The sequence below is a fragment of the Crassostrea angulata genome, chromosome 3 (genome assembly GCF_025612915.1).
Source record: "Crassostrea angulata isolate pt1a10 chromosome 3, ASM2561291v2, whole genome shotgun sequence".
In the NCBI taxonomy this organism is placed as follows: domain Eukaryota; kingdom Metazoa; phylum Mollusca; class Bivalvia; order Ostreida; family Ostreidae; genus Magallana; species Magallana angulata.
Window position 1 is genome coordinate 14952985 of NC_069113.1, and position 26988 is coordinate 14979972.

At 32.6% G+C, this 26988-nt stretch overlaps 3 protein-coding genes across 3 annotated transcripts; 2 read left to right on the forward strand and 1 right to left on the reverse strand.

Moving 5' to 3' along the window:
- Positions 1-1678: 1678 nt before the first annotated feature.
- Positions 1679-6956, forward strand: LOC128178102 (galectin-4-like). The gene is made up of 13 exons (XM_052845113.1): positions 1679-1697; positions 2422-2486; positions 2860-2948; positions 3216-3537; positions 3767-3852; positions 3944-4139; positions 4247-4366; positions 4507-4589; positions 4689-4893; positions 5059-5178; positions 5320-5408; positions 5592-5796; positions 6115-6956. The coding sequence occupies exons 2-13, from the start codon at positions 2457-2459 to the stop codon at positions 6229-6231; spliced, it is 1662 nt and encodes a 553-aa protein (XP_052701073.1). The 5' UTR covers positions 1679-1697; positions 2422-2456; the 3' UTR covers positions 6232-6956.
- A 5848-nt stretch (positions 6957-12804) lies between these two features.
- LOC128175282 (uncharacterized) lies at positions 12805-22057 on the reverse strand. The gene is made up of 6 exons (XM_052840794.1): positions 21669-22057; positions 18148-19274; positions 16658-16790; positions 15644-15783; positions 14755-14929; positions 12805-14609 (listed from the first exon to the last, which is right to left on the reverse strand). Exons 1-6 carry the CDS (start codon positions 22000-22002, stop codon positions 14344-14346), a joined length of 2175 nt encoding a protein of 724 aa, XP_052696754.1. The 5' UTR covers positions 22003-22057; the 3' UTR covers positions 12805-14343.
- A 1669-nt stretch (positions 22058-23726) lies between these two features.
- LOC128175729 (galectin-8-like) lies at positions 23727-25351 on the forward strand. Its single transcript, XM_052841555.1, has 7 exons — positions 23727-23822; positions 23913-24108; positions 24216-24335; positions 24476-24558; positions 24689-24893; positions 25059-25178; positions 25292-25351. The coding sequence occupies exons 1-7, from the start codon at positions 23740-23742 to the stop codon at positions 25349-25351; spliced, it is 867 nt and encodes a 288-aa protein (XP_052697515.1). The 5' UTR covers positions 23727-23739.
- Positions 25352-26988: the final 1637 nt, after the last annotated feature.

Consider the following 26988-nt stretch of genomic DNA (forward strand, 5'->3'; position numbering starts at 1 on the left):
TGTTATTGAGACGTGTTCTTATAATTCCAACTGTGGATTTTAAGAAAGTGTCACCGTTATCTGACTGGTTGAGTTTTGAAGCATAAATTCTTTACAAAAAGTTTATAAGTTCAAAGTGTAGTATTATACATGTAATATACAGTAAAGAATATAAACTACAGACAATATATCAAGAACTTTACTTCGAAAGTATTGTTTTAGAACATCCATCACTAATTTTTACTTACACTTAAAATTTGAGAAATGTTTCTGAAAAAGTGTTTTTGTAAAAATAAAAAAAAAAACCCTCCAAATTACCCAATTCGTTGTTATTCCAAGCAATTATAATTATTGCACCAATTTGAATATACTTGGTATATACTATTTGTACTTTAAATAACATTTCATGTAATCAGAATTGAACGAACATTTCAGAACTAAATAGACATAATTATATTATTCATCATTCAAGTAACAAAAATTACAAAACCTATGATTTCTAGATGTAGAGTATTTTTTTTCTGTCTCATTTATTAATAAGTATGCACTTTAGACAACTGTCATTTTATTTTCATAATTATCTTAAATCTAATCAAAATAAAGACTAAGATGAAGAAAAAATTTTGCTTAAAACATTTCATTTTCATAATTTAGCGAAGGAAAAAGAAAAATGGGAACTGTATAATCCATTTTTTGCATTTTTTAAAGTGAATATTATAAAACTAACGATTAATTATCACAACCGACAATTTATGAGTTATAAGGTGCAGTATATATATATATATATATATATATATATATATATATATATATATATATATATATATATATATATATATATATATATATATATATATATATTCAAATTGGTGCAAAAATGAAAGCGCTTAAGCTATATTGAACGTTTTTCGTGTTTTCTTATTTAATTTTTATCTATAACTCGCCGACCACTGTGGATTTTATTGTGTTTCAATGTGTGTGTATATATATATATATATATATATATATATATATATATATATATATATATATATATATATATATATATATATATACATATATATATATATGAGAAACAAACAGTATACAGACTAAAAACCGCTTAACTTAAACTCTTTAGGGGAATACAAATGAGGTTAGAAGTCCCACCATCTGCGGATCAAGATCGGGGTGAGGTCCGATCCCCCCATTACAGAACAAAACTGGCGATTCCTTATAGTAAAGAATTAAAAATAGAAATTGGAATTCCTTGAGTCCTTTTGTAAGTTGGCTAAAAGAGGTAAAACATAGAAATTAAAGATGACTTTATAACAGACAAATTTAGGTTTTTTTATCCATAAAGAATAGAATGAAACTCAATCCTTCAATTTAGTTTGATGAACAAATAAGGTTTCATTCAATAAATCACTAATAAATGCATGAAATATCTCTTGATAATTTTAATGATAATAATAAAAACTTATTTTAATTAAAATAATGTATTCAAAGATTACGTGCTATTTATCGTGCAATACACATGCAATGTGACAAACGCACCTTTTTAAGGATGTCCTATCCTGTGTTTGAAATTTATGTGAAGTGAAATTGTGACACACTTAAACGTTAGTGAATAAACAGGAAAACATAAACCATTAACAATACTATCACGTGACTTCGTTAACGTGGTATAAGGGGAAGCTCTCTATGCATAGTATTATCAATCCATCAGCTACCAGATTGTAAGTATCAAGTTTGTGATCATTTTACAGATACAATAATTTTAGTGATTTAATATTCATTTTTTCTTTACTATTTTTTTTCGGTTTCAATTTATTGGAATCCTTGAATTGTCTTTGATCTTGAGCGCATGCAAATAAGCTTAAGGCAATGTTTGAGAGGATCAATGATTATCATTTATCAGCATAGAATGTAATTGTTCCTCATTTTCCAACGGTCATTCGGTAAATAGAAATTAATACATAATTAAATTATTACACGGTAAATTGTAAAACAAAACGAAGAAACAATTAGAAAACATTATTATTACGTTACACAAAATGACAAGGAATATGACTTCATTATCCATATAGAATTGTATTTTATGTCTGATTGGAAGGTAATCTTAGGTGTTTTTTTTCAAAGAGCTCTGACCGAGCAGTTACCTTAATGCTATTCTTACATTGTACCTTACAATAGAGACAAACTAAGACACGTTAGATAAATTAAGGACAGTTTGATAATTAAGGAGCGTATACATTATTTTATTAATCAGATGCATACGGGGTATTTGAAAAGCCAATTCAAATATAATTTAAAAAATCAGATTAATAGACAAAAGGTCCTTTTGATAAAAATAAACACTTAGATCCATCCGAAAAAGATAGATGTATGTGTATGGTTGGCCACAACGAGTATTTATATATTGTATCAATTGACAAACAAAAAACTTATTTATCTATCCAGTTTAAAGGTGTGTATCCGGAAAACGGGAAGAAGCAATGAGAATTCGAGAGGTTGGAGAACGGAAGGTAATGACATTCATTCGCGGCAATGAAACTACATTGGGAAACAATAAGTGCATTATAACTTAAAAGGCTTTTATTACCTTTTTGGAAAAATGTCGTGTTTATGAAGGTCATTGAAGACAAAACATACCTCTCTATTCCTGTTAACGTTGAATTCTCGACGCATTTCCTTAGACAACACCGATCTATTAAGCAGAAGACTCCCAAGAATGCAAAGAAAAAATTAACAAAAAGTCAAATATGTTCGAGTTGCCATGATTTTATTGATATTTAGCTATCTGTCGTAGTCCGTTTTAAAGCAGATGATTGACACTTTTTTTTTAGTCCGAGGTTAAACATTTTTTAAATTACATAATAATTCAAAATACATGTATAGGATACTGACAAGGTATATTGGATTCCGGGAGGCCTTTTTCTGGGCTTACAGATCATAGTGAGAGGTCGAGTTCCATGGGGGACAAAACAGTAAGTTAACATATTTTTTTTTGTAAACAGTAAATTATGAAAAGTGTATAAAGATTCAAGAGGTATTTGCAGTTAGAATAACTTTCTGACTTATATGGTTGTTACCCAATATCGTTGTTACAGATTTGATGCCTGTTCATCGGTTTAATTTTTAATAGCTTTAAATCAATTAACATTAAAAATAAACCACGGAATACAATTTTCATAATGTGAGATAAAGTGTAGTTAAAAGAATTAAAAAACCTTTGTTTTTGATTTTTTAAACAGATTCGCTATCAATATTTCTGATAAAAAGGAGGATGGAGATATCCTATTACATCTGAATCCTCGGCCATCAGAGGGCATTTGCGTACGAAACGCTCTGATTGGTGGAAATTGGGGAGATGAAGAAAAATGGCAGCCGTACTTTCCATTTCCTAATGGGAAATATTTCACTCTAATGATCGAAGTAACAAACGATGCCTTTAGAACAATGGTCAATGGAAAGCCCTTTGTAAATTTCACTCACAGAACAGACTTCAGGAAGGGCAAGTTTCTCGTTCTGCGAGAAGGAGCTGTATACTATGATGTCATATATCAGAACAGACCTGTAAATTTTATTTCTTTATTTCTTTATTATTGTAAACTGTAACGTTATTAACAATTGAATAGAAATGAATAAAACAAGTACTATCATAGTATTTATTAAAATAAAAAAATCCTTTTGGATTTAATTTAATAAATGAAAAATGCTTTAAAAATGAGGGTTTTTATAAAGGACAATACATAATTCTGCAAATTTACATGCTTAAATGACACCACTATTTTCCTTGATTTAGACCATGCCACTAACTTCAAAACTTCCTAGCGGATCAAAAATAGGAAAGACAATCAGAATCCGTGGCATGTGCTCTGGACAAGACGGGTAAAAATCCATGAAAATCACGAGTTTGATTAATTATAAATTGTATATACACATAACTTATACAAACTTTGAATAATACGTTCATTTTCAGATTTTCGATAAATTTGATGGACGACAGAGAGAACATTTACTTTCATTTTAATCCTCGCCCACGAGAGAAGTCTGTCATAAGTAATTCTTGTTTTGGAAGCTGGGGAAAAGAAGAAAAAAGATACTTAGAAAAGTTTCCTTTCCTTCCATTTCAGTACTTTGATGCTTCGTTTGTCCTAATGGAAGACAAATTTACAGTACGTAAAACGTAGTCTCTGTCTACAATTGGATGATTTTCCCGAATGTTTAAATTTTGATAAACCATATTAATTTGTTTACAACGATTATTATACCCTTTTTTCAGGTATTTGTAAATGATGAACACCTCGTTGATTTCACACATCGTGGGAATCCTGACAACATTTCTGTTCTTGGTATCAAGGGTAGTGTTCATATTTTGGAGACAGAATATCTAGGATCTATGGTAAGTGTCTCAGTTGCCTTCTTCCTCCTCTCTTTTGTTTTTCCTTCTCTATCTCCCACCTGTTTCTTCCTTCTTTCCCCATCCCTCGATTTCTGATCATGTGACTTGAGCCTATGATTTTTCCTTTACCTCATGTGAAGTATACTATGATGGAAGTTGAATCTGGTCTGGAAAAGGGAGACATCTTCGTACTGAATGGAATGGTAACTGAAAACGGAAACGTGTATGTATATGCACTGGTATAATATCAATCAAATCTGTTGCTTTCTCAAGTAAATTTACAGTTATTTAATTTCTCATTATACCATTTTCTATTTCTAAGATTTGCTGTGAATTTTCTAAACGGGCAATCAGTAGACGGTGACATTGCCCTTCACCTTAACCCTCGAGTACAGACTCGTGAGATGGTTCTTAACAGCAGGATTGGGGGTACCTGGCAAGAAGAGGAAAAGGTTACTCTACCTGGTGAATTCAGTTACGGCAAACCATTCCAAATCAAAGTGGAAACTAAGAAAAAGAAATTCAAGGTTCGAATGCATCAAGTAGAACATAATAAATTAGTGCTATATACATGTCATTGTCAACCTTATTAATTATCAATCCCCATACGATGCAACTGCAAACTAGAACTATTTTCATAGCCATATTAGTGTATGCCGTACATGAAACTGGCCATCTCTGTACTTTGATAGATTTCTATAAATGGCAAAACACTTACCAAGTACAAAGTACGAGGTCCTATCGAAGACATCAAAGCAGTCAACGTATCTGGCAAAGTATTCGTCTTAGAGACACTTCTGATGAAGAAACTGGTACATTATCTCTCTCTCTCTGTCTGTCTGTCTCTGTCTGGCTGTTTCTGTCTGGCTGTTTCTGTCTGTCTGTCTGTCTCTCTCTCTCCAATGCCTTCACTTTAAACTAAATTTTTTAATATTAACAATGAACTTTATTAGACAAAGCCCGCTGTGGAGTGGTTACCAGGAAGATTACAGACGGGGAGCTGGGTTACTCTCCAGGCAATTCCTAAAAAGAACTGGCAACAGTAACTTATCTTATTTCTGATAAAGTTAAACTTATTAAAGGATAACATCATCAAACTAGTTAAGATTAATCATAGGGTATTATCTCAAAATTTAACGTCTAAATTTAGTATAACTATATATATAACGCGAAACAATCATATATCTAATTTATATGATATCAAAACTTTAATTATTATTTCCAGATTTGTTATTAATTTTGTTTGCGATGGGAAGGAAAGTGGAGATATTGCCTTCCATTTCAATGTTCGCAAAAGTGACCGTCAAGTCTTTCGAAATTCATGTCAAAATGGCGTGTGGGACCAGGAAGAACGGGAAACTCCCTTTTTTCCTTTTGATTCAGGGCACGCATCTGAGATTGTTTTCTTCGTCAATAACGATAAATTTATGGTAAGGATTTGAGAACAAAAAATATTTGGGGTTTTCATTTGAATATTACTAAGATAAGAAAGCATATATTATTAGATAATATGCAATTACGAGGAGTTTTCCTGAATCAGTCAATCAATGGAGAACCTATAGTTTTCATTAGCAAAATAGTCTTTAAAAATAGTAGACTGAGAGATGAGAAGATCCCAGCCAATTTGCTACCTTGAATGGTGATTTTTAACAAGCAAAGGTGTGAAATATGTTATAATATGTGTCTGTCTAAAGAAGTAATCTTTATATTCTATCATCAAAGATATAATTTTAAAATCTTCCTTACAGACCTTTGTCAATGGTCAATCCTTTATTGAATTCAAACATCGCCTGCCTTTGGAGAGAATTACACATCTGTTCATGGATGGAGACTGCAACTTCTACGAACCAGAAATATTTGTTTAAGTTATGATCAAGATATTTAATGGCTCCAGTGTGTCGTTTTGGTGCTAGGACCATTATGACAAGAGAGTTGTTAAACTATTTTCTCGTACTTATGGTTTAAAAAATATCTTTGGAAAATGAAACAGTTGACAATCTACTTGTATATCAAATATTTGGAAAGGTGATTCCGATACTTATTTTCAATTTGACATCATGTTAAAGTGGTGGTCAAGAGCTTGTTTGATGCTAATTTTGGAGAGACTCTGAGTATTGTAGATATATTCCATTTGTTAAAACTGACATAACTCCAAATTTTATTACTTATTTCCTTTTTATAATATAGAAATTGACAGTTAAAACGTAAATTTTCAATTCATGTACCAGACAGTTAAGCCCCGGTACAGCTTATCAAACAAAGTTATTGTTATATATGAAGCATTATTAAAAGAATTGATATCCTGGTTTTCAAAAACTTGTAGGCACTTTTAGTTTTCTATAGATCTTGAGCTTAAGACGCCAAGAAAAAGCTGCTTTTTATTCATAACACGCGAGTCAATGTAAAGACTTTTGTGTAATCTGCAATAGTTTGTTGAACATGTTTAATAAAATGCAAGTCAACGTATATGCTTAACAACATGCAAGTCAATGTATATCTCTGTGGCGTTAGCTGAATATGTTTTATCTTTCTTATACATATGATTCTTTCTTTTATACTTTGAAGTTATGCAATAAAAGGCTAAACTACGTTTGGTCTTTTTATTTTTATTTACAAAGTGATTGTATATATTTTATTACCATGTCTACAGTGTTCTTTTAGGACTCTTTGGCAAAGGTACAGATACATCTATGAATTCGATCAAATAATTGTTTATATACGTGTCGTTTTATCGTAATCCAGGCGATATCATATATAAATCTATCGAATCGAATGAAGAAGTCTTTCTTAACTTGCTGAGAATATTCGCCACTGTATAAGTATTGATTGACCTTACAATACCCAGCTCCTGTATTAATTGGTTTTCGTTAAAAGCAAACCTGCTAGGTGTTGATGCCATACAATTATCTATGGCAAACAAATTTGTTAAATTGGAATTTCTCTCTTTAAAACGAGCATTGGTATTTCATTCTAATACAGTGTTTATTTTGTTTTTTAATCTTCTTTGTGTAATTACTAATTGGTTTACATGAAAAATGACAATAACAGTCAAACATCTCAAAAATCCATGAAACGAAATTCAAATTCAAAGAAGCACAGCTCGGACTTCTAAAAAAATATATGAGCATCAGGTGCCTAGGAAGATTGAGCATTCTCTTCTGACCGGTCACACCCGCCTTGTGCTCTTTATTCTAATCGAAACAAAAACCCCGGAAAAGTCCGTAGACAATTAGATGATTTATTATGGTCTAACAAGTAGTATGAAAATCGTCAGTCAGCATGAGACCCAAAGGAAGACTGTATTTGCTAATAAGGTCGTTATATCGACCATAAAACTTACGAAAAGATGACTTCAAACGAGACTGCTGGTAGTCCTTGTCCTTTTAATTCAACTTGTCTGTCAGTAGCCTGCCTCGACTAAGAAACTGTTCATAGTTCACATAATCATAATCACGGTGGTTTCTTTGTCAAAAATGACCAAACTAGTAATGACCAGAGGCCCTGTAGGCTATTTACTTACATATACTAATAATTACAGTTCATTTTGTGTTACAAGTGTACTATACAATATTGAAAGTGATAGTTTTATCGAACGGAACGAACACGAAAATAAATTTATTCTTGATGAATTTTCAGTCATGTCAACACGCTACAATTTTATAACTATCTGTTAAAAAAGATGTACATATATTTCTAACCTAATACACCAAAAATTCATTTTTCTGTTTTCCTTTTCATTTTTTATACTTAATTCCCTTTTGAGGAAAAGTGTTTATCACGTTATATAATGAATAACCCTCAATTTTTGTGCATATAAACGTAACGAAAAACATTTAGATGTACATAAATACCTTAAGTAAAATTTCAATGTATCTGTGAGTATATAAGTATAATTGAAAACACCAACGATTATTATCACAATTTACTTTAATTTCTTCGTTGATTTTATTGTCATCTTATTGTCTTTGTTTGACATTTTACCGATGCTGTATCATCATTTTTGTCTATTCTACGTGTTTCCAAAGATATACCATGTCACTTATTTTAAATCCGTGTTAAGGATTTTTCTATACTCAATATTTGAATTGGCGTTCGCACATCCATTTCACCGTCATTTTGCTTTGTAGTCCTCTGTCATTGCCATATCTACATATACAATACTGAAGTACGCTTTGCTGGAATAGACTAAACTATATCCTATGTGGAAAGAAAAACATTTCCATTCAGTGTGCATCTCTTAATAAGTGTAATTAATTAGATATTGGTGACCAACTACCTCTTTATCTTTCGTGACGTAACCTACCACGTCTTTTCTTCTTTTGTCATTGTCATTCAAGCAATTCGATATAGAATTGAAACAAAAATATATTTCTGAAATTTGAAATCGAAGAACTTGAAAAAGAATGGTCTCCCTGGAATTGATTTGTTAATTACCAGACATATTGTACAATATTTATTCACCAAAAAAGATCGACCTGGCAAGATGGGGTTGATATTCTTTAAGCATCAACACTCAAGACAAACATCGTGATTACGACCAGTGTCCACATAGTGATTTTCTAAAGTTAACCCTCCCCCCCCCCAAAAAAAAAAATACTATCTGATTTATATGCTCTTTGATGTTAGCGACATAACAAAAAATTCAACTGCAATGAATCCAAATATCCTTGAAAATATAATACTATTATATCGTCCATTTTACACTTTTAATTTTCTTTTTTATTTCTTAATTGTTTTGTTTTTATTTTTAAAAAAATCAACAAACGTAGCTTGGAATTTGTCAGGAGATTTAATAAAAAATTTATATTCAACAAATTCGCCAAATTTATGGCTTCTGAAGCATTGATACTTTTTATACCTTTGGTTGCTATATGTATAACTATGCGAAATATCAATGCTGTTGAAAGAATGACACTGATTCCCGTTTTGACCACTCCCTTATTTGGCTCTATCATTATATACCATTGATTGTTAACAGAGTTACTAATAAATTTTTTTTACCTATTTAGGCCTCCCAACTATTTTCAATTTCAATTTTCTTGAGATCAGTTTCAACATTCGAGAAAATAACTTGTAAGTAATATATTTTTAGTTTAATAAACATACAAATAAAAGATGTAAAAAAAAATTGCAGTGCTTTTTCTTTGTCTCTAGGTGTGTAACTGACCTTCTTAGCGTAGTCAAGGGTCAACATTGATATTGGACTTTAAAATATTCAAAGTGATCCGTTAATAAAGAATATATCAAATTATTTGTCTCATCATCACCGAAACCTGTAAATACATGAGTTATCTTTCGTTGGGCATAATTACAAATGTTCTAACAAATTATTCAAATCTATGGTGGCATAGATCTGCCACCACTTGTCAGATAGTTATGTCGACTTGTCAGATGATTATGTCGACTTGTCAGATATTTATGTTAGCTTGTCAGATATTTATGTTGACTTGTCAGAAAATAAACATATTGACTAGAAACTCAATATTTTGTTGTTAAAGCGTGTTAGTGCCACTAACTGCCATTAACTTGTCATCATAATATCTGACAAGTCGACATAAAGATTTGACAAGTTAACATAATTATTTGACAAGTCGACATAAAGATCTGACAAGTTAACATAATTATCTGACAGGAAAAATAATATGACCACTAGTTTAAAGAAATTTATCATTCATATTATAAGCCGAGGTGTCAAATAATTATGTCGACTTGTCAGATAATTATGTCGACTTGTCAAATAATTATGTCGACTTAAAAGATGCTAATGTCGACTTGTCAGATCCTTATGTCGACTTGTCAGAAGATATTATTTCAACTTGATGGCACAAATTGGGCGTGGAAAGGTTATAGTGTTAACTTTTTAAACACGTGGATAAGTGACAAGTCGACTTAAAGAACTGACAAGTCCACATAATTATCTGACAAGTCGACATCAAGATCTGACAAGTCGACATAATTATCTGACAAGTGGTGGCAGATCTATGCCACCATACAAATCACCTGAAATAAGTACACTAGTGTTCCAATCATTCACAAGTATGGAACGCCTTAACTGCCTTATGTGAATAAACTTCATTATATGATTATACTTTACCATTACATGATGGTACTTTAACATTACATGATGGTACTTCAACATTACATGATGGTACTTTACCATTACATGATGGTACTTTAACATTACATGATGGTACTTCAACATTACATGATGGTACTTCAACATTACATGCTGATACTTCAACATTTCATGCTGGTACTTCAACATTACATGCTGGTACTTCAACATTACATGCTGGTACTTCAACTATACATGCTGATACTTCAACATTACATGCTGGTACTTCAACATTACATGCTGATACTTCAACATTACATGCTGATACTTCAACATTACATGCTGATACTTCAACATTTCATGCTGATACTTCAACATTACATGATGATACTTCAACATTACATGCTGATACTTCAACATTACATGCTGATACTTCAACATTACATGATGGTACTTTAACATTACATGCTGATACTTTAACATTACATGCTGATACTTCAACATTACATGCTGATACTTCAACATTACATGATGATATTTCATAATATATTGATACTTTCTCTTAATATGATGGTGATTAACTGTGTTTTTGTCAGTTGATTTTCATTAAACATTTACACTGAAAGATCTTCAAACCTACTCCAGAGGCCTATAATGTTGCAAGTATTGGAAAAACTTGGATTGCAACATGCTTATGAACATTTTGAAAAAGAAAAAATAACGCCGGATATTGTTTGTAAGCTGTCTGTCCAAGAATTCGAAGCCGTTGGCATTTCAAATAGAGCGGAGATGATGAAAATCAGAATTGAGTGTGTAAAGTTTGGACGATTTCCACCGAATAGGATTCAGGGTAATGTAGGACCACCTATGTTTGACATTCCAAAATCAACAATAGAGAATTTGCTTGAAAATAACTTTGAAATTTCTGATATTGCAACACTGTTATTGGTATCCGAGAGGACTATTTATCGCAGAATGGCGCTCTTTGGATTGAGTAAAAGCGATTTTTCAGAAATTAATGAAAACGACCTCGATGAACAAGTTGGTAAAATATTAAACAAATTTCCTCTTTGTGGTGAAAATATGCTGAGACAAATGTTGCTTTCAAAAAATATTCGAATTCAGAGATGGAGACTCAGAGACTGTATTCATCGAATTGATAAAGAAGGAGTTCAATCAAGAAAAATAGGCCGACTTCATAGGCGCATTTATAATGTTCAAGGTCCAAACCACCTATGGCACATAGATTCAAACCATAAACTGGTACGTTGGAGGTTTGTTGTAATCGGTGGTATTGACGGTTTCAGTAGACTGGTTACGTATTTGAAGTGTGTTGACAACAACACATCTAGAACGGTATTAGATTGTTTTTTGCTCGGTGTGGACACTTATGGACTCCCTATGAGGGTCCGGTCAGACAAAGGACTGGAAAATGTATCAGTCGCAGACTACATGCTATTAGAACGGGGTGACGGAAGCATGATAACTGGAAAAAGTACGCATAATCAAAGAATAGAGAGACTTTGGAGGGACGTTTTCGAAGGCGTGTTATGTTTCTTTTATAATTTATTCTATTTTATGGAAGACCAAGGAATTCTAGATGCCTTGAATGTAAAAAATTTAGCTGCACTGCACTACATTTACATGGATGAAATAAACAGAAGACTTCAATTTTGGGCTCGGGCGTGGTCACGTCATAGAATCCGCACAGTGAAAGCTTCCCCAATTCAATTATGGATGAGTGGACAAATTCAAAATCCTGTTGGCATTCCCCTCGACAGGAATGATTTACAAGATTATGGTGTTGAAGGTTACGTTGATCACACTGATGTTGAATACGGTGACAGACCAGTATTTGAACCAGTTTCACAAATGCTTACTGAAGACTGTAGAGTTGCCTTAAATGTAGACTTAAGAAGAAATAACAGAAATTTCGGAATTGACGACTATTTAAAGTGTTTAGAAATTATAAATAGATTCTAGAAATTTCCCATTTTAATCATAATAAACCAAAAGGTGACAATCTACTCCATTTCTTTTTTATTCGAAAATACAGAGCAGGTTATCTTTAAACAATATAAAATGCTTTCTTTTGTGATTCATGCGGGATATGAGGGTGGCGACATTGCAGAAAAAATCATGTATCGCATTAGCAGATTATGTATTATTATATTTTTTTGCAACAATGGATGAAGTAGTTTGTGACCACAGAAATATAAAAGACCAACTCTTTTTTTCATTATACTACATTTCTTTAAAAAACAATAGTACTTGGATGTTGAAAGCACAACACTTTAGATATGAACCAACAGGTACATACCAAGATGCTCCTCTTTATCATAGAAGGAGGTATAAAGAAGTAAAACTGTCAAGACTTGCAACATTTATTATCAAATCATTTTTTTTCTACTAAAACTTGCAATTTTGATGCATGAATTATACAAAAAGAAAACAGTTTTTGATACCAGTAACTACTTAGCAGTTTTCAAAAATATTAAAAATATTACCTTTATTGATTCATACTAATTTTGACTTCTATAATCCTAATTTAAATATTTAATCAATTCTATTTTATACAATCAATCTGATTCAGAAAAAAATTATAATATATATTTTAACAAAATTGTCTGAAATGTAAAACACACTGCCTCTGATTCTTTTAATCATGTTTCATATTGGCAAATTTTATCAGGAAATTCAACAAATCAAATTAAACAACATCTGTCCCAGTGAAAATTGTACCCTTGCAAGGCTGTTATATACATGTACTACTCTATAAACATGTTTTGTAAACAATGAATTTGCAATACAAATCACGGGACATTCCTTCTATGTATATTATGAACAATAGAGTTATAGACCCCTAATTGTAAATTTAAAAAAAAGATTTTCCATTACTTTACCTTTCAAAAATGACTCATCATGTAAAAAAACTACAATAAATCGTGAAAGTTGGAGCATCATACATCATAGGTGTGGATAAAAGTTAAAAAGGAGTAATTTACAAGTAATATTATCAAAATAATCTTCACAAAAATTGCAAGCCAAGAGGAGGAAAAACTACTGTACAACATCGTAAACCTGGGCCATAAAGCAGTCTTTTTGACTCTTTTGAATAAAAGATAGTTGAATAGAGTGTGCTGATGATTTTTTTTTCTCAGATCCAAAAAGAAAAGCATAAAAAACCATTTTGCTTTCTTAAAACTGAAAGTTTAAAAAACAAGGTACATGGTATGTCTTCCCCAAAATCTAATATCAACAGACCAACAGGTCCTAACAGTCACCTGAGTACCTCAGCTAATACACAACACCTGGCAGGAATTCTCATCTCTCTCTCTCTCTCTCTCTCTCTCTCTCTCTCTCTCTCTCTCTCTCTCTCTCTCTCTCTCTCTCTGTGCAACCAATTAGCTTTATTCTGGAGTAAATATTATCTAAAACATGGTAATACCCCCCCTCTCCCTACCTGAAATCTTGCAAAAATGCCAATGAAGTTTACAATTTACCTTTCTCTTACCCCCCTTGAAAAAAATTGGCCACATAGTTTTCAAGAAGAAGTTAAAAATGTTCAATTCTTAATCCATGACAATGGACGAAAACCAATTGAGTCACTCAGGTGACTTAAAAGACTAAGACCAAAGTGAATCATCATATACAGGTACATGTATCTCTGTTAACTTGTGAGAAACACCAACTAAAAATCTTGCTTAAGAGTGTCCCATAGTGTATCTACCATACATAAAATAATTAAAAAGCAAAATTCAGAATACTGACAAATCCAAGATAATCCTTCTTCTTGACACAACAGGACCATACCTTAAATTTAGTATGGGGGTATACAACAATGTAACCCTTAATAAGTAACCCTTCATATCAACATCAAACTAACCTTTGAAGAAACAGAAACACACATTTACAAGGGAACTCAAATAAGCCCATAAAATGTATTTAAAAAGGCATAATCATACAGAGAAAATAGCTCTTCATCTGCCGGCAATTTGATTTCTAAGGTCCCTCGTGGTAACTTCAGAGAATTGATGCATGTATTTGCTGTTGGTATAAAGCGTGTGTCATCACGAGGTTTTACAAACTCTATGGAGGGAGGGTGGCAAAATCCAAGGATGGGCTCTTCAGATGCTCCTGTAACAAACTGGAGTATGTGCTGAAGTGAAACATCTCCTCTTCTTCCACCTATAAGTTTTAATATTTAAAAAAGATTGAATCAAACCTATAGAGTACAAAAGCTGATTTTAAAACTAGATATATCAATTTAGTACATACATGTACAATTCTAACAGAGCTGTCTTGTCAAATATGAGTTCATGAATTTACTTACTTGCTGCTGATCGCATATATCTTAAGAATGCTGAATATACACTATTTTCATACTTTCTGTCATTTGAACCCTCTTCTGAAAAATGGGGTTTTAGTAGCTGTGTAACAGCTTTCAATGTAAGACAAGTTGTGCTGGGATTAAGAAGGTGTACAAACATTGGTAAAATGCTTCCAACCTATGTGGATGACAAAAAAGAAACTGTTCTGAGTCAGAGTGTGTCTGAAATCAGTACAATGTACTAATAGTCATCAATTACAAATCAGTTTAATATCAAGGGAGGGGAGGGACTAAGGCCTGCTCCCCCTCCCCCGTACTTTTTCTCACAGAAAACATTTTTTTCTTACATCCACAAATAAAGAAGTAAATTGACAAGGAGTTACCCCCCCCCCACCCGGAAAGGAAGGAAATAAACAGTGAAATTGATGAAATTGATGTTACCTACCCCCCCCCCCCCCCATTTCAAAATTTTTTGGAAGAGTCGTACCCCTCACCTTTTCAAAAACAATGCTAAGTACCCAATTTTCACAATGTATTAACCTGCATAAATAGCAAACAAGAGGCCCATGTGCCACAATGCCCGCCTGAGCAACACTAGACATAAGCTTTATAAAGTCATATCCAAAATATTGTAACAATGCATGAGTAAAAAAGATCCTGTATCAAAAGATTTTCAAAATTTTATATTGATGTTCTTATATAAGCCCCTTTTATAAACAGATGATTTAATAGTTATATCATATATTGAGCTTTGCCATTTGAGCCTTCCTCTCAGGTGAGCTAAAAAAAAAACCAAATTTTTTTCTATTGCAATATGCATCTGTCTATGTAATAGTGAATGTTAATAGTAAAATGGTTCCTTCAATGATGTCAGAGCTGCTTTTATTTTTACCTTGACTACTCCCAAAACATCCAATCCAGTCCTTAGATTTTTTATGCATAATGAACTTGAATCTTTCCCAGAAAACAGGTCAATTCGAATATCCTCATTTAAAAAGCTTGGCATTGGTCCATTTTGCAGGATACTTAAAGCTAGAGAAAGAAACGAATTCTCACTTTGTACGTGTACTATTTTTGACAGACTGAGCAATCTTAAGGTAACCTCGTACCTATAATATCATGGGTTCAAAGTTAAAAACTTAACTTTTTTTTAACTTATTGGACTTGAATTTCATCAAAATATAAATAAAATATATATGTATCCGTACTATTTAAGATGTAAGGTAATAAAAACCAAAGGCTGAAATTATCATCTGAAAATCACACTTTTTTTGTTTAAAAATTAAATATAAGTGGATGGATACTTGTTTGTCTATTTAAATTTTATTGCTTACTATGCCAGAAAACTAAAATTAATTTAAAAAAAAGAAAATATTGTTTACATTAGAAAAATCTTAGCATTTAGATATATCACTTAGAGAAAAGTAGAAAAGAGTTATTTCCCTTTGTCATTGTTGAATTATGTCGAATATAAGGATGAAAAACGCTTAATATTAAATATCTCCAAGTAAACAATGATTTGAGTTTTTGATGTGCACCTATGATAACATAGAAATTACAAATCTACTTGCAAGAATTTTAATGAATTCATGGTTTATGTAAAATGTATGACGTCACAGGAGGGTGGATTTACTTTAAAGACACTTGCTTCATCTCACAAAAAGCCACTTTTGGATACTTTTTCTACTGATTCTGTTTTAAGGTAAAATTGGGATGTAATATGCTATTTGTTTCATAAGGAGAACATTTTTACAGAACAAAATTACAACAGAAAGCACAATCCACATCCCTGAATCTGGTAATCAGCAAACAACATTTAACCCAGCAAACTGTACTACAAGTAGTTAAAAATAAATCAACTCAGTTGCAGTGTAAATTCTACAGTCATAGCAATAGTTAAACTTACCCATAATTTTTCCAACCGTCACATAATCTTTTGCCAGGTGTTCTCGCAAACCTTTGTCAAAATACTTTTCCTTGACAGCACTGAGCACTAGACGAAAAAATTCTTTACGTGGCCCCCCTTGATCTGAAGCACACTGAAATAATTTTAAATCAAAGTACTGAAGAACTGACGGGAGTTGATTTTGTCGATGTTTATTTATTTTAAAATCAATGATATGTTATTTTGCATGACAAGTACATGTATACGTAGTTTCTAATTTGAATTACGCATATTTTTATAATATGAATTTTAGAACTTTTTCGACTAGAATGTCGAGAAACCTCCACATGAATCATGTTAAATAATATTTAAAGATAAAATTAATTCAATCAAACTATGTATCACTGGTAAAAATATTTCTTGAAAATTGTATGGATCCAAGCAATATTGAACTCTAGTCTCGTTCAACCAAACGCTCCGCTGACACCGTAAATCTCCGACAAGGGTTTACGGAGACAGCCGAGCGTCGAGTTGAACGAGACTATATTGAACTCTGGCGTAGGAATACATACGACTACAAAAATTATCTAAATTGTTCGTACCATTTAAAATCTGACTATTTTTAAGGTATTTGTAAATAAGTTTCCTTGAAAAACAATGCTTTAACATACATTACATCGAATTCATCAATTATTTTCAAGAACTAAGTCTTGTCAGGAGCAATGATTTGTGCTGAGGTCCAAACACTGTTTCACTTTTGGTTTGTCCGAGTGACTGCATAGGAGAGTTGATTAAAAATCAACTCCCAAAAACCACAAATAAAACACTCAAATTACATATCATGTTGCATGATAACATAATTTCTATAAATTTATATCATATATATACAAGGAATTTATGGTAATCAGTTGAAATTCTGTAACCAGCTAGTGGTAAACTCTATTGACATGCATGTTAGATTATAAACAAGCCTTCTGAGAGTATTGCATAAGAAATACACCGTACAGGTCTCCTATCGGATTGTTTTATTTTATGAAAACTTTCAACCATACAACTATTTAAGAACTAAACGAGATGTTATTATACTGTAATTAGAGATAAAAGAACAAAAGAAATTCAAACTACATATTCTACTCTAGATTGAAAACAAACTAAATTTTACTCTAACTGCATGTAACATATTCTTTTGGATTTTCCACAGCTTAGTTTAATGATAATATTTGACATGTAAGAGATAAAAGAACAGAGGAAATTCAACTAAACACTCAAGATATCAAAATTATTCAAATTAAATATCAAAATTAGTGGGTAAAATAATTAATATTCTTTTTTTTATCTCATGTAAATTTGCCAAGTCCGTTATGTATTCACAGAGGAAAGCTATAGTCCCCACCAGTGAAACCAGTATGGGACTAATAACTGGTAAATAGGTAACATGCATGTACATGAAAGAGCAGACATTATCTTAAATGATTAATCCTTTAAATAAGAAGATAGGCTTTGGAAAATACCTCATTGTAGAAGTTAACTTCCAATGTTTTTCTAAGATCTTTGTCTGTTATGCTTTTAATTTCATCAAATGCTGTCTCCAAAATATTTCCTCGATCCACCATGATGAAAGAGGTGTCTCCTGAATCACAATTTAATAAATCGTCGAGTTCCAAACTTCTTCCAGTCACTATAACTTTTTGCATATGTCTTAGGATTTCCACTGGATCAGTAATGTTCTCAGTAAGGCAGTGATCAATTGCACTAGATATGACACTGTCTATCAAACATACAGTTTCTGCCTTTTGATACATAGTAGGAGAGACTGTAGCATTCTGTGTGGAACTTGTAGTGCTGTCAGAGCTGGAATTTATTTCTTCCCCAGTATGGACATAAACATTACTAGAAGAACTAGATGCATGTTCATTATAATTGCTATTCCCTTCAGTTTGGGATACTTCATCAATCACATCTGTAACTGAAGTTGAAGCATTTATTGGTACTGCATCACCAAGTGGATCTACTGCATCCACTGCTGCAGGCAAAAACTCTATATTTGCATCACTTAAAAAACTCCAAAGGCCACCATGATCATTTAAAGCAGGATCTGGTAGATCATCACTATCACTCTCACATACCTCTATTGTTTTTGGCTTGTCCTTGCAGGTTTTAACATGCTGTCTCAGATTTCTAATAGAAAAGCCCTTGTTGCAAAACTTGCAAATTTCTTCTGTCTTGATTTGAAAATTATTATCAATTGGTGTTGTACTGAGACTTGTTTGGACTGGTCGTATATAAATCTTGGTTTGACTCCCTAAATATGTTTTAAGTTGAGAAACCGACCACTCACAATCAATTAGAGAGAGTTCTCTGCTGTTTTGGGTGCATTTGAGCAGTTCAAACCCACCACAGTTATTAAGCTGAGGAAATCCAATAGTCTGACCATTTTCTGTTGATCTGTCTGAAGTTATAGTCTTTAAAACATCAGCCTCGGTGTCAGATGTTAAAAACTGTATTTTGCGGGTACCTAGGCCTGCTTTAAACAGAATTTCTTTCTCTGCAGATGATGGCACCCTTGAAGACTCTTTATCTGCCAAACAAACAACAGTCATTGTCCAAGTTCTTGTCACTTTACGGCGTTTTGGGATATCTGAAAAGTTAAGATTATCTACAGTATGAAACAATACAATTTATTTTATTTTTAGCACACACACACAAATTACTAAGACCAACATATGCAGAACACATTATTTTTATAACACACCAGTATAAAAGATGAGCGCTTTTTTTTTTTTAAAAGTCACATGAAAAGATAAGTGCTATTAAAGAGGTATAGCATCTTTTCCAATTATTTCTTCAACCCCTACACCCTTCAATGTTTGAACAAAAAGTGCTTGTTAGGGACCAGGCAAAATTTATCACAGTGATGGGACTGGTACAAAAAAAATATTCATTAAAAAGATTTACATGTCCCATGGCTTTCACTAAAAAAAAAATATATGTGTCCCATGCCTTTAGGCTTAACAAAAAGTTACTGTCCCACACTCCCGTGGATATACATCTTCATATTCATGAGATTGTTGCAACAAAAATTACAAAAAGTACAATGTAAACAATTATATATATATATATATATATATATATATATATATATATATATATATATATATATATATATATATATATATATATATATGCATCAAAAGCAAAAATGTAGAAACACATGTAGAATTTGAATATTTTTTATGAAATTCTTATTCGTTTCCAGGTTTCCTGGTGTGTTTGAAGTTTAAAAAATGCTACAAATCATCCAATTTACCAAAAAAAGAGCAATTCTTAACATCGGTGATGATTATTTCAAATATGTGTGTCAGAGAAATGACTCAAGGAAATTAAAAAAAGTTTCATATGATAATACATGTATTAGGTAAAATATTTCAAACTAATGCTTTTTATGAAAATCAAAAGACAGGAGAAGAGTATACATGTAAGCGTATTTCTAAGTAATGTGATGCTTTTATCATGATATTATCATGTAGATGTATGTATAAGTATTGAATAATGTTCCTTATTAAAGGAGGCTAGACAACAAATGACCTCTTAAAGATTAAGTAAAGATGTTTTACTGAAGGAGAGTCCTATGGATCTGTGTTAAATAGAGAAAAATGGAAATGGTGGGTTCACTTAAATGGCAATACTTTTCTTAAACCTCAATGAAATTGGCAATATGAGGCATACTCTTTCTCAGAATTGCATAAGCTTTCTAATTTTAAGACAAGATATCTTTTCAGAGATGTTAGTAGTTAGAAGTAAGCTAAAGGTAGTAAGGGACAGTTTTGGATAACAAGGGGAATAAAATAAATGTTTCTCTTGAATTGAAAACTGTAACTTATTTTAAAAAAGAGTTTGTCCCATGGGCACTTACACTAAAAAAAGTTTTTGTCCCATCCTTTTTTTATTTTATGAAAAAGTCATTGTTCCATGCTTGTTTGTACCAGTCCCATCATTGTGATAAATTTTGCCTGGTCCCTTACTAAATATAGGTACTGATATTATATATAATGGTGTCTCTAACAACTGATTTGTAATAAATCTTGGAAACCTGCATCAAGATATATGAATATAAAGAACTGTGTGTATATTAAAAGTTAATATTCTGAGCATTGATAACTTCAAACAAAATAGCATGAATATAATTGAAAATAGAGTTCATTGCATAGTGTAATTGAAAATATCTGTTTATATTGGGTGTGCTCATACTCAGAATTAAAAAAGAGATTTTATTTAAAATTCCAGCAGAACACATGTAATTTAAAATCGCTGTTGTTCTCAATCAGCCAAAAGTGAAAAAAACCACTACATACAGTGTACATGTGATGTACTTGATGGAATCGATCCAGCAACAAAAAAATCGAAAAGACCTAATTAAGTGTATAACATTTTAAGCGAATGTCTCTTCAACATGTTCAATATATGTCACTATAAACATGATAAATATGGTTGTATTAGAAAAGTTCCTAATTGAATAATTTGTCTAATTTTCAGTATAAACACCATGTCAAACCAAAACTAGACACCATTGTCATGGTGACCATTCACTATATCATGTCATTTTGAAAATTCTGAAAGGATTCTTTAGTTTAAAATCTACATGATCTAATAACTATATTCATGTTCTAAATTTATTTATGCTTTGTGATTCACAAAAACTTTTGCAACATATTTCTTTAGCCATGCATCTAAAAATACATGTCATTTTCCATTACCAACGTAAAGTTAAACATTGATAGATAAAGAGAGAGAGAGAGAGAGAGAGAGAGAGAGAGAGATTAAATTGGGTAGCAAAACCCAGACTGGTTCGTGGTTTTCAAAACTAAAAACCGAGTGTTTGCTGACTTTGTATGTATAAAATGCTAAATTGTTCTACACAAATTTTAATTACATCATATTTTGTATTTGCTGAGATTTTATTGTAGGCCTAAAACAAAACGTTTTTCATCAGTCCGGATTGTGCTACTCATTTGAGAAAACTCAAATTAGATACCTAATTTTTCGGGGTCATGATTTACGGGGAAACTGTGGCGTCTTTTGGACTTCTTGTTTCCAAAAAGCATTTTTCTTTGGTGAGACAAAATAGAGGCGATTGGATTTGAATCTGTTATTGCCACCAAATCGTCCGCGCTTTCCAGAACGGAACTTCTTGCGTTTCTTTTTACCCTCTCTGTAAGTCGGATTCTATCCCCGATCGTAATTATTCCTAAGTTGATTAATTGTAAATCTGTTACACTTAAAAAGTTATCTACATCGATTCTTTCCTCTTCAAATCGTTTAATTGCATATCCCATTTTTAATTCTTCCAATATCTGTTTCATCGACATCGTGGATGTTGGATCTGGGTTTCAGTACATTACGATCCCGATGTAGATCTATTTTTAGAACCACCACATAATGAAGAATCATCATATAATGTTGAAGTATCATCGTGTAATGTTGAAGTATCAGCATGTAATGTTGAAGTACCATCATGTAATGTTGAAGTATCAGCATGTAATGTTGAAGTATCAGCATGTAATGTTGAAGTATCAGCATGTAATGTTGAAGTACCATCGTGTAATGTTAAAGTACCATCATGTAATGTTGAAGTACCATCATGTAATGTTAAAGTACCATCATGTAATGTTGAAGTACCATCATGTAATGTTAAAGTACCATCATGTAATGGTAAAGTATAATCATATAATGAAGTTTATTCACATAAGGCAGTTGAGGCGTTCCATATTTGTCCTCAAAATGCACCGAACAAATATGAGCAGTGTCTGGATTGAATGATGCAACTGCCCTATTCACTGCTAAAATAAATTTAGCTCTCCATTCTTTGTCCTTGGGGAAAGAAAAGTAGCTGATACGCTTTCTTTCCGATTCAAGTAATTTTGTTTTTGCATTGGAATTATGGCAACCCACGACACAACAATGTTTGCCACCCATTCTAATGAATTGCCATATTGTTTACCTGGTTTCTATGCCTCCCGGTGAGGGCGCTGCTAGAATCGGAAGATCATTTTTCATCCGGAACACTGTTTTCGTTATGCAATATGTAAAGACTAGAGAACTCCCGAATGAGTCAGTCAGCGGTCCCTTCGTTATATGTTTATGGTTATAGGCATCCTCTATACAATGATTTGTGAAGATTTTATTTTTATACGACACTATTTAAAAATTGGTTAAAATCGGGGGCAGATATTTGACCAAACCGCACATAGTCCTTTCATATTAGAAAATGTTCTGTCGTTTTTCTCTCTGCATTTTTTTTGGGTATTGTTTAAATAAATTGGTTTCAAGTGTAACGTGTGTCCAGCCGAGCGGTTGCTATTATTTATTTGGACACGTACCCGGTTACACCCGGGATTCTGCAGAGCATTTTATTATAGGCTAAATTGGCCTGTTGTCTTTCAGGCTAAAAACGAACTGAATCAATATATTTACGTTGATTACTTTAATAAATTTACTTAATCAAGATATTTACGACGATTCTCACTTAATCAAATATTAATTTCACAGGGATTTACCGAAGCCCAAATCAACCACCAGTTTCCCCTTGTTAAACTTAGTCCAATTTCCCCCGACCATTAGCCCGGGCTACCAAACTACCCCTTTACCAATGCCCCCAGACAATTGGCCTTACCAAGGGTTCTGGCTACTGACCTGAGGTCTCTAACCAGTTGATTTCCCCAGCTACTTTTGACACTGGTGTACAGGCTTATTCAGCCTTTATTGCCAAGTGTCAAAGCTACGGTGGTTGATCAACTGGCGCAACCTATACTATAAGGCTTCTTCAGCCCTACGTATCCTTTACTTACTCTATGCTCCTAGATATCTTCTCAGTCTGGCTGCAGTGATCACACTCCCTGATTCTGCCGACTACCGCTGTTTATATAGCCTCGAGACATTCCATTTTTACTTCCAAGGGGGAACAGGCTATTACCATGGAACTACCCTATTTTCTTTAATTGGTACGACCTGATTCGTCACACAAGTTTATACATGTACTTCTAAATACATGTGCTTTACAATACTGGTTTTTAAAATCAGTTTTTCTTCGTTCCTTGATTTAGACCATGCCACTAACTTCAAAACTTCCTAGCGGATCAAAAATAGGAAAGACAATCAGAATCCGTGGCATGTGCTCTGGACAAGACGGGTAAAAATCCATGAAAATCACGAGTTTGATTAATTATAAATTGTATATACACATAACTAATACATACTTTGAAAATACGTTCATTTTCAGATTTTCGATAAATTTGATGGACGACAGAGAGAACATTTACTTTCATTTTAATCCTCGCCCACGAGAGAAGTCTGTCATAAGTAATTCTTGTTTTGGAAGCTGGGGAAAAGAAGAAAAAAGATACTTAGAAAAGTTTCCTTTCCTTCCATTTCAGTACTTTGATGCTTCGTTTGTCCTAATGGAAGACAAATTTACAGTACGTAAAACGTAGTCTCTGTCTACAATTGGATGATTTTCCGGAATGTTTAAATTTTGATAAACCATATTAATTTGTTAACAACGATTATTATACACTTTTTTCAGGTATTTGTAAATGATGAGCACCTCGTTGATTTCACACATCGTGGGAATCCTGACAACATTTCTGTTCTTGGTATCAAAGGTAGTGTTCATATTTTGGAGACAGAATATCTAGGATCTATGGTTAGTGTCTCAGTTGCCCTCTTCCTCCTCTCTTTTGTTTTTCCTTCTCTATCTCCCACCTGTTTCTTCCTTCTTTCACCATCCCTTGATTTCTGATCATGTGACTTGAGCCTATGATTTTTCCTTTACCTCACGTGAAGTATACTATGATGGAAGTTGAATCTGGTCTGGAAAAGGGAGACATCTTCGTACTGAATGGAATGGTAACTGAAAACGGAAACGTGTATGTATATGCACTGGTATAATATCGATCAAATCTGTTGCATTCTCAAGTATAATTTACGAATTCAATATAAATAGCACAAGTATTTACAGTGATTTAATTTCTCATTATACCATTTTCAATTTCTAAGATTTGCTGTGAATTTTCTAAGCGGGCAATCAGTAGACGGTGACATTGCCCTTCACCTTAACCCTCGAGTAGAGACTCGTGAGATGGTTCTTAACAGCAGGATTGGGGGTACCTGGCAAGAAGAGGAAAAGGTTACTCTACCTGGTGAATTCAGTTACGGCAAACCATTCCAAAACAAAGTGGAAACTAAGAAAAAGAAATTCAAGGTTCGAATGCATCAAGTAGAACATAATAACTTAGTGCTATATACATGTCATTGTCAACCTTATTTATTATCAATCCCCATAAGACGCAACTGCAAACTAGAACTATTTACATAGCCATATTAGTGTATGCCGTACTTGAAACTGGCCATCTCTGTACTTTGATAGATTTCTTTAAATGGCAAAACACTTACCAAGTACAAAGTACGAGGTCCTATCGAAGACATCAAAGCAGTCAACGTATCTGGCAAAGTATTCGTCTTGGAGACACTTCTGATGAAGAAACTGGTAAATTATCTCTCTCTCTCTGTTTCTCTCTCTCTCTCTCTCTCTCTCTCTCTCTCTCTCTCTCTCTCCAATGCCTTCACTTTAAACTAAATATTAACAATGTACTTTATTAGACAACGCCCGTATTTGGAAAGGTGATTCCGATACTTATTTTCAATTTGACATCATGTTAAAGTGGTGGTCAAGAGCTTGTTTGATGCTAATGTTGGAGAGACTGTATTGTAGATATATTCCATTTGTTAAAAACGGACATAACTCCAAAATTTATTACTTATTTCCTTTTTATAATATAGAAATTGACAGTAAAAACGTAAATTTTTATTGCATGTACCAGACAGTTAAGCCTAGGTACACCTTATCACAAAAAGTTATTGTAATATATGAAGCATTATTAAAAGAATTGATATCCTGGATTTCAAAAACTTGTAGGCACCTTTGGTTTTCTATAGATGTTGAGCTTAAGACGCCAAGAAAAAGCTGCTTTTTATTCATGACACGCAAGTCAATATAAAGACTTTTGTGTAATCTGCAATAGTTTATTGAACATGTTTAATAAAATGCAAGTCAACGTATATATATGCTTTACAACATGCAAGTCAATGTATATTTCTGTGGCGAAAGCTGAATATGTTTTATCTTTCTTATACATATGATTCTTTCTTTTATACTTTGATTTTATGCAATAAAAGGTTAAACTACGTTTGGTCTTTTTATTTTTTATTTACTAAGTGATTGTACATATTTTGTTACCATGTCTACAGTGTTCTTTTAGGACTCTTTGGCAAAGGTACAGATACATCTATGAATTCGATCAAATAACTGTTTATATACGTGTCGTTTTATCGTAATCCAGGCGATATCATATATAAATCTATCGAATTGAATGAAGTAGTCTTTCTTAACTTGCTGAGAATATTCGCCAGTGTATAAGTATTGATTGACCTTACAATACCCAGCTCCTGTATTAATTGGTTTTCTTTAAAAGCAAACCTGCTAGGTGTTGATGCCATACAATTATCTATGGCAAAAAAGATGCAATTATCATTGACCTGAAAAACGTTTTTATTGACAAGTTTCCAAATTTGTTGAATTGGAATTTCTCTCTTTAAAACGAGCATTGGTATTTCATTTTGATACAGTGTTTATTTTGGTTTTTTTAATCTTCTTCTTTGTGTAATTACTAATTGGTTTACATGAAAAATGACAATAACAGTCAACCATCTCAAAAATCCATGAAACGAAATTCAAATTCAAAGAAGTACAGCTCGGACTTCTAAAAAAATAAATGAGGATTAGGTGCCTAGGAAGATTGAGCATTCTCTCCTGACCGGTCACACCCGCCTTGTGCTCTTTATCCTACTCGAAACAAAAACCCCGAAAAAGTCCGTAGACAATTAGAAGATTTATTATGGTCTAACAAGTAGTATGAAAATCGTCAGTCAGCATGAGACCCAAAGGAAGACTGTATTTGCTAATAAGGTCGTTATATCGACCATAAAACTTCAAACGAGACTGCTGGTAGTCCTTGTCCTTTTAATTCAACTTGTCTGTCAGTAGCCTGCCTCGTCTAAGAAACTGTTCCTAGTTCACATAATCATAATCACAATGGTTTCTTTGTCAAAAATGACCAAGCTAGTAATGACCAGAGGCCCTGTAGGTATTCCCTATATACTTCCATATACTAATAATTACAGTTCATTTTGTGTTACAAGTGTACTATACAATATTGAAAGTGATAGTTTTATCGAACGGAACGAACACGAAAATAAACTTATTCTTGATGAATTTTCAGTCATGTCAACACGCTACA

What these genes read in the sequence shown, in the direction of transcription:
- LOC128175282 (XM_052840794.1), bottom strand. Translation starts at nt 22,002, where the DNA reads ATGTCGATGAAACAGATATTGGAAGAATTAAAAATGGGATATGCAATT. An exon ending in AAGTTAACTTCTACAATGAG is followed by an intron (nt 16,791 to 18,147) that starts GTATTTTCCAAA and finishes AAATTATTTCAG; the next exon opens with TGTGCTTCAGATCAAGGGGG. An exon ending in ATGTTTTGGGAGTAGTCAAG is followed by an intron (nt 14,930 to 15,643) that starts GTAAAAATAAAA and finishes TCATCCACATAG; the next exon opens with GTTGGAAGCATTTTACCAAT.
- LOC128175729 (XM_052841555.1), top strand. Translation starts at nt 23,740, where the DNA reads ATGCCACTAACTTCAAAACTTCCTAGCGGATCAAAAATAGGAAAGACA. An exon ending in TAATGGAAGACAAATTTACA is followed by an intron (nt 24,109 to 24,215) that starts GTACGTAAAACG and finishes CACTTTTTTCAG; the next exon opens with GTATTTGTAAATGATGAGCA. An exon ending in GTAACTGAAAACGGAAACGT is followed by an intron (nt 24,559 to 24,688) that starts GTATGTATATGC and finishes TCAATTTCTAAG; the next exon opens with ATTTGCTGTGAATTTTCTAA.
- LOC128178102 (XM_052845113.1), top strand. Translation starts at nt 2,457, where the DNA reads ATGAGAATTCGAGAGGTTGGAGAACGGAAG. An exon ending in TCATATATCAGAACAGACCT is followed by an intron (nt 3,538 to 3,766) that starts GTAAATTTTATT and finishes TCCTTGATTTAG; the next exon opens with ACCATGCCACTAACTTCAAA. An exon ending in CTAAGAAAAAGAAATTCAAG is followed by an intron (nt 4,894 to 5,058) that starts GTTCGAATGCAT and finishes GTACTTTGATAG; the next exon opens with ATTTCTATAAATGGCAAAAC.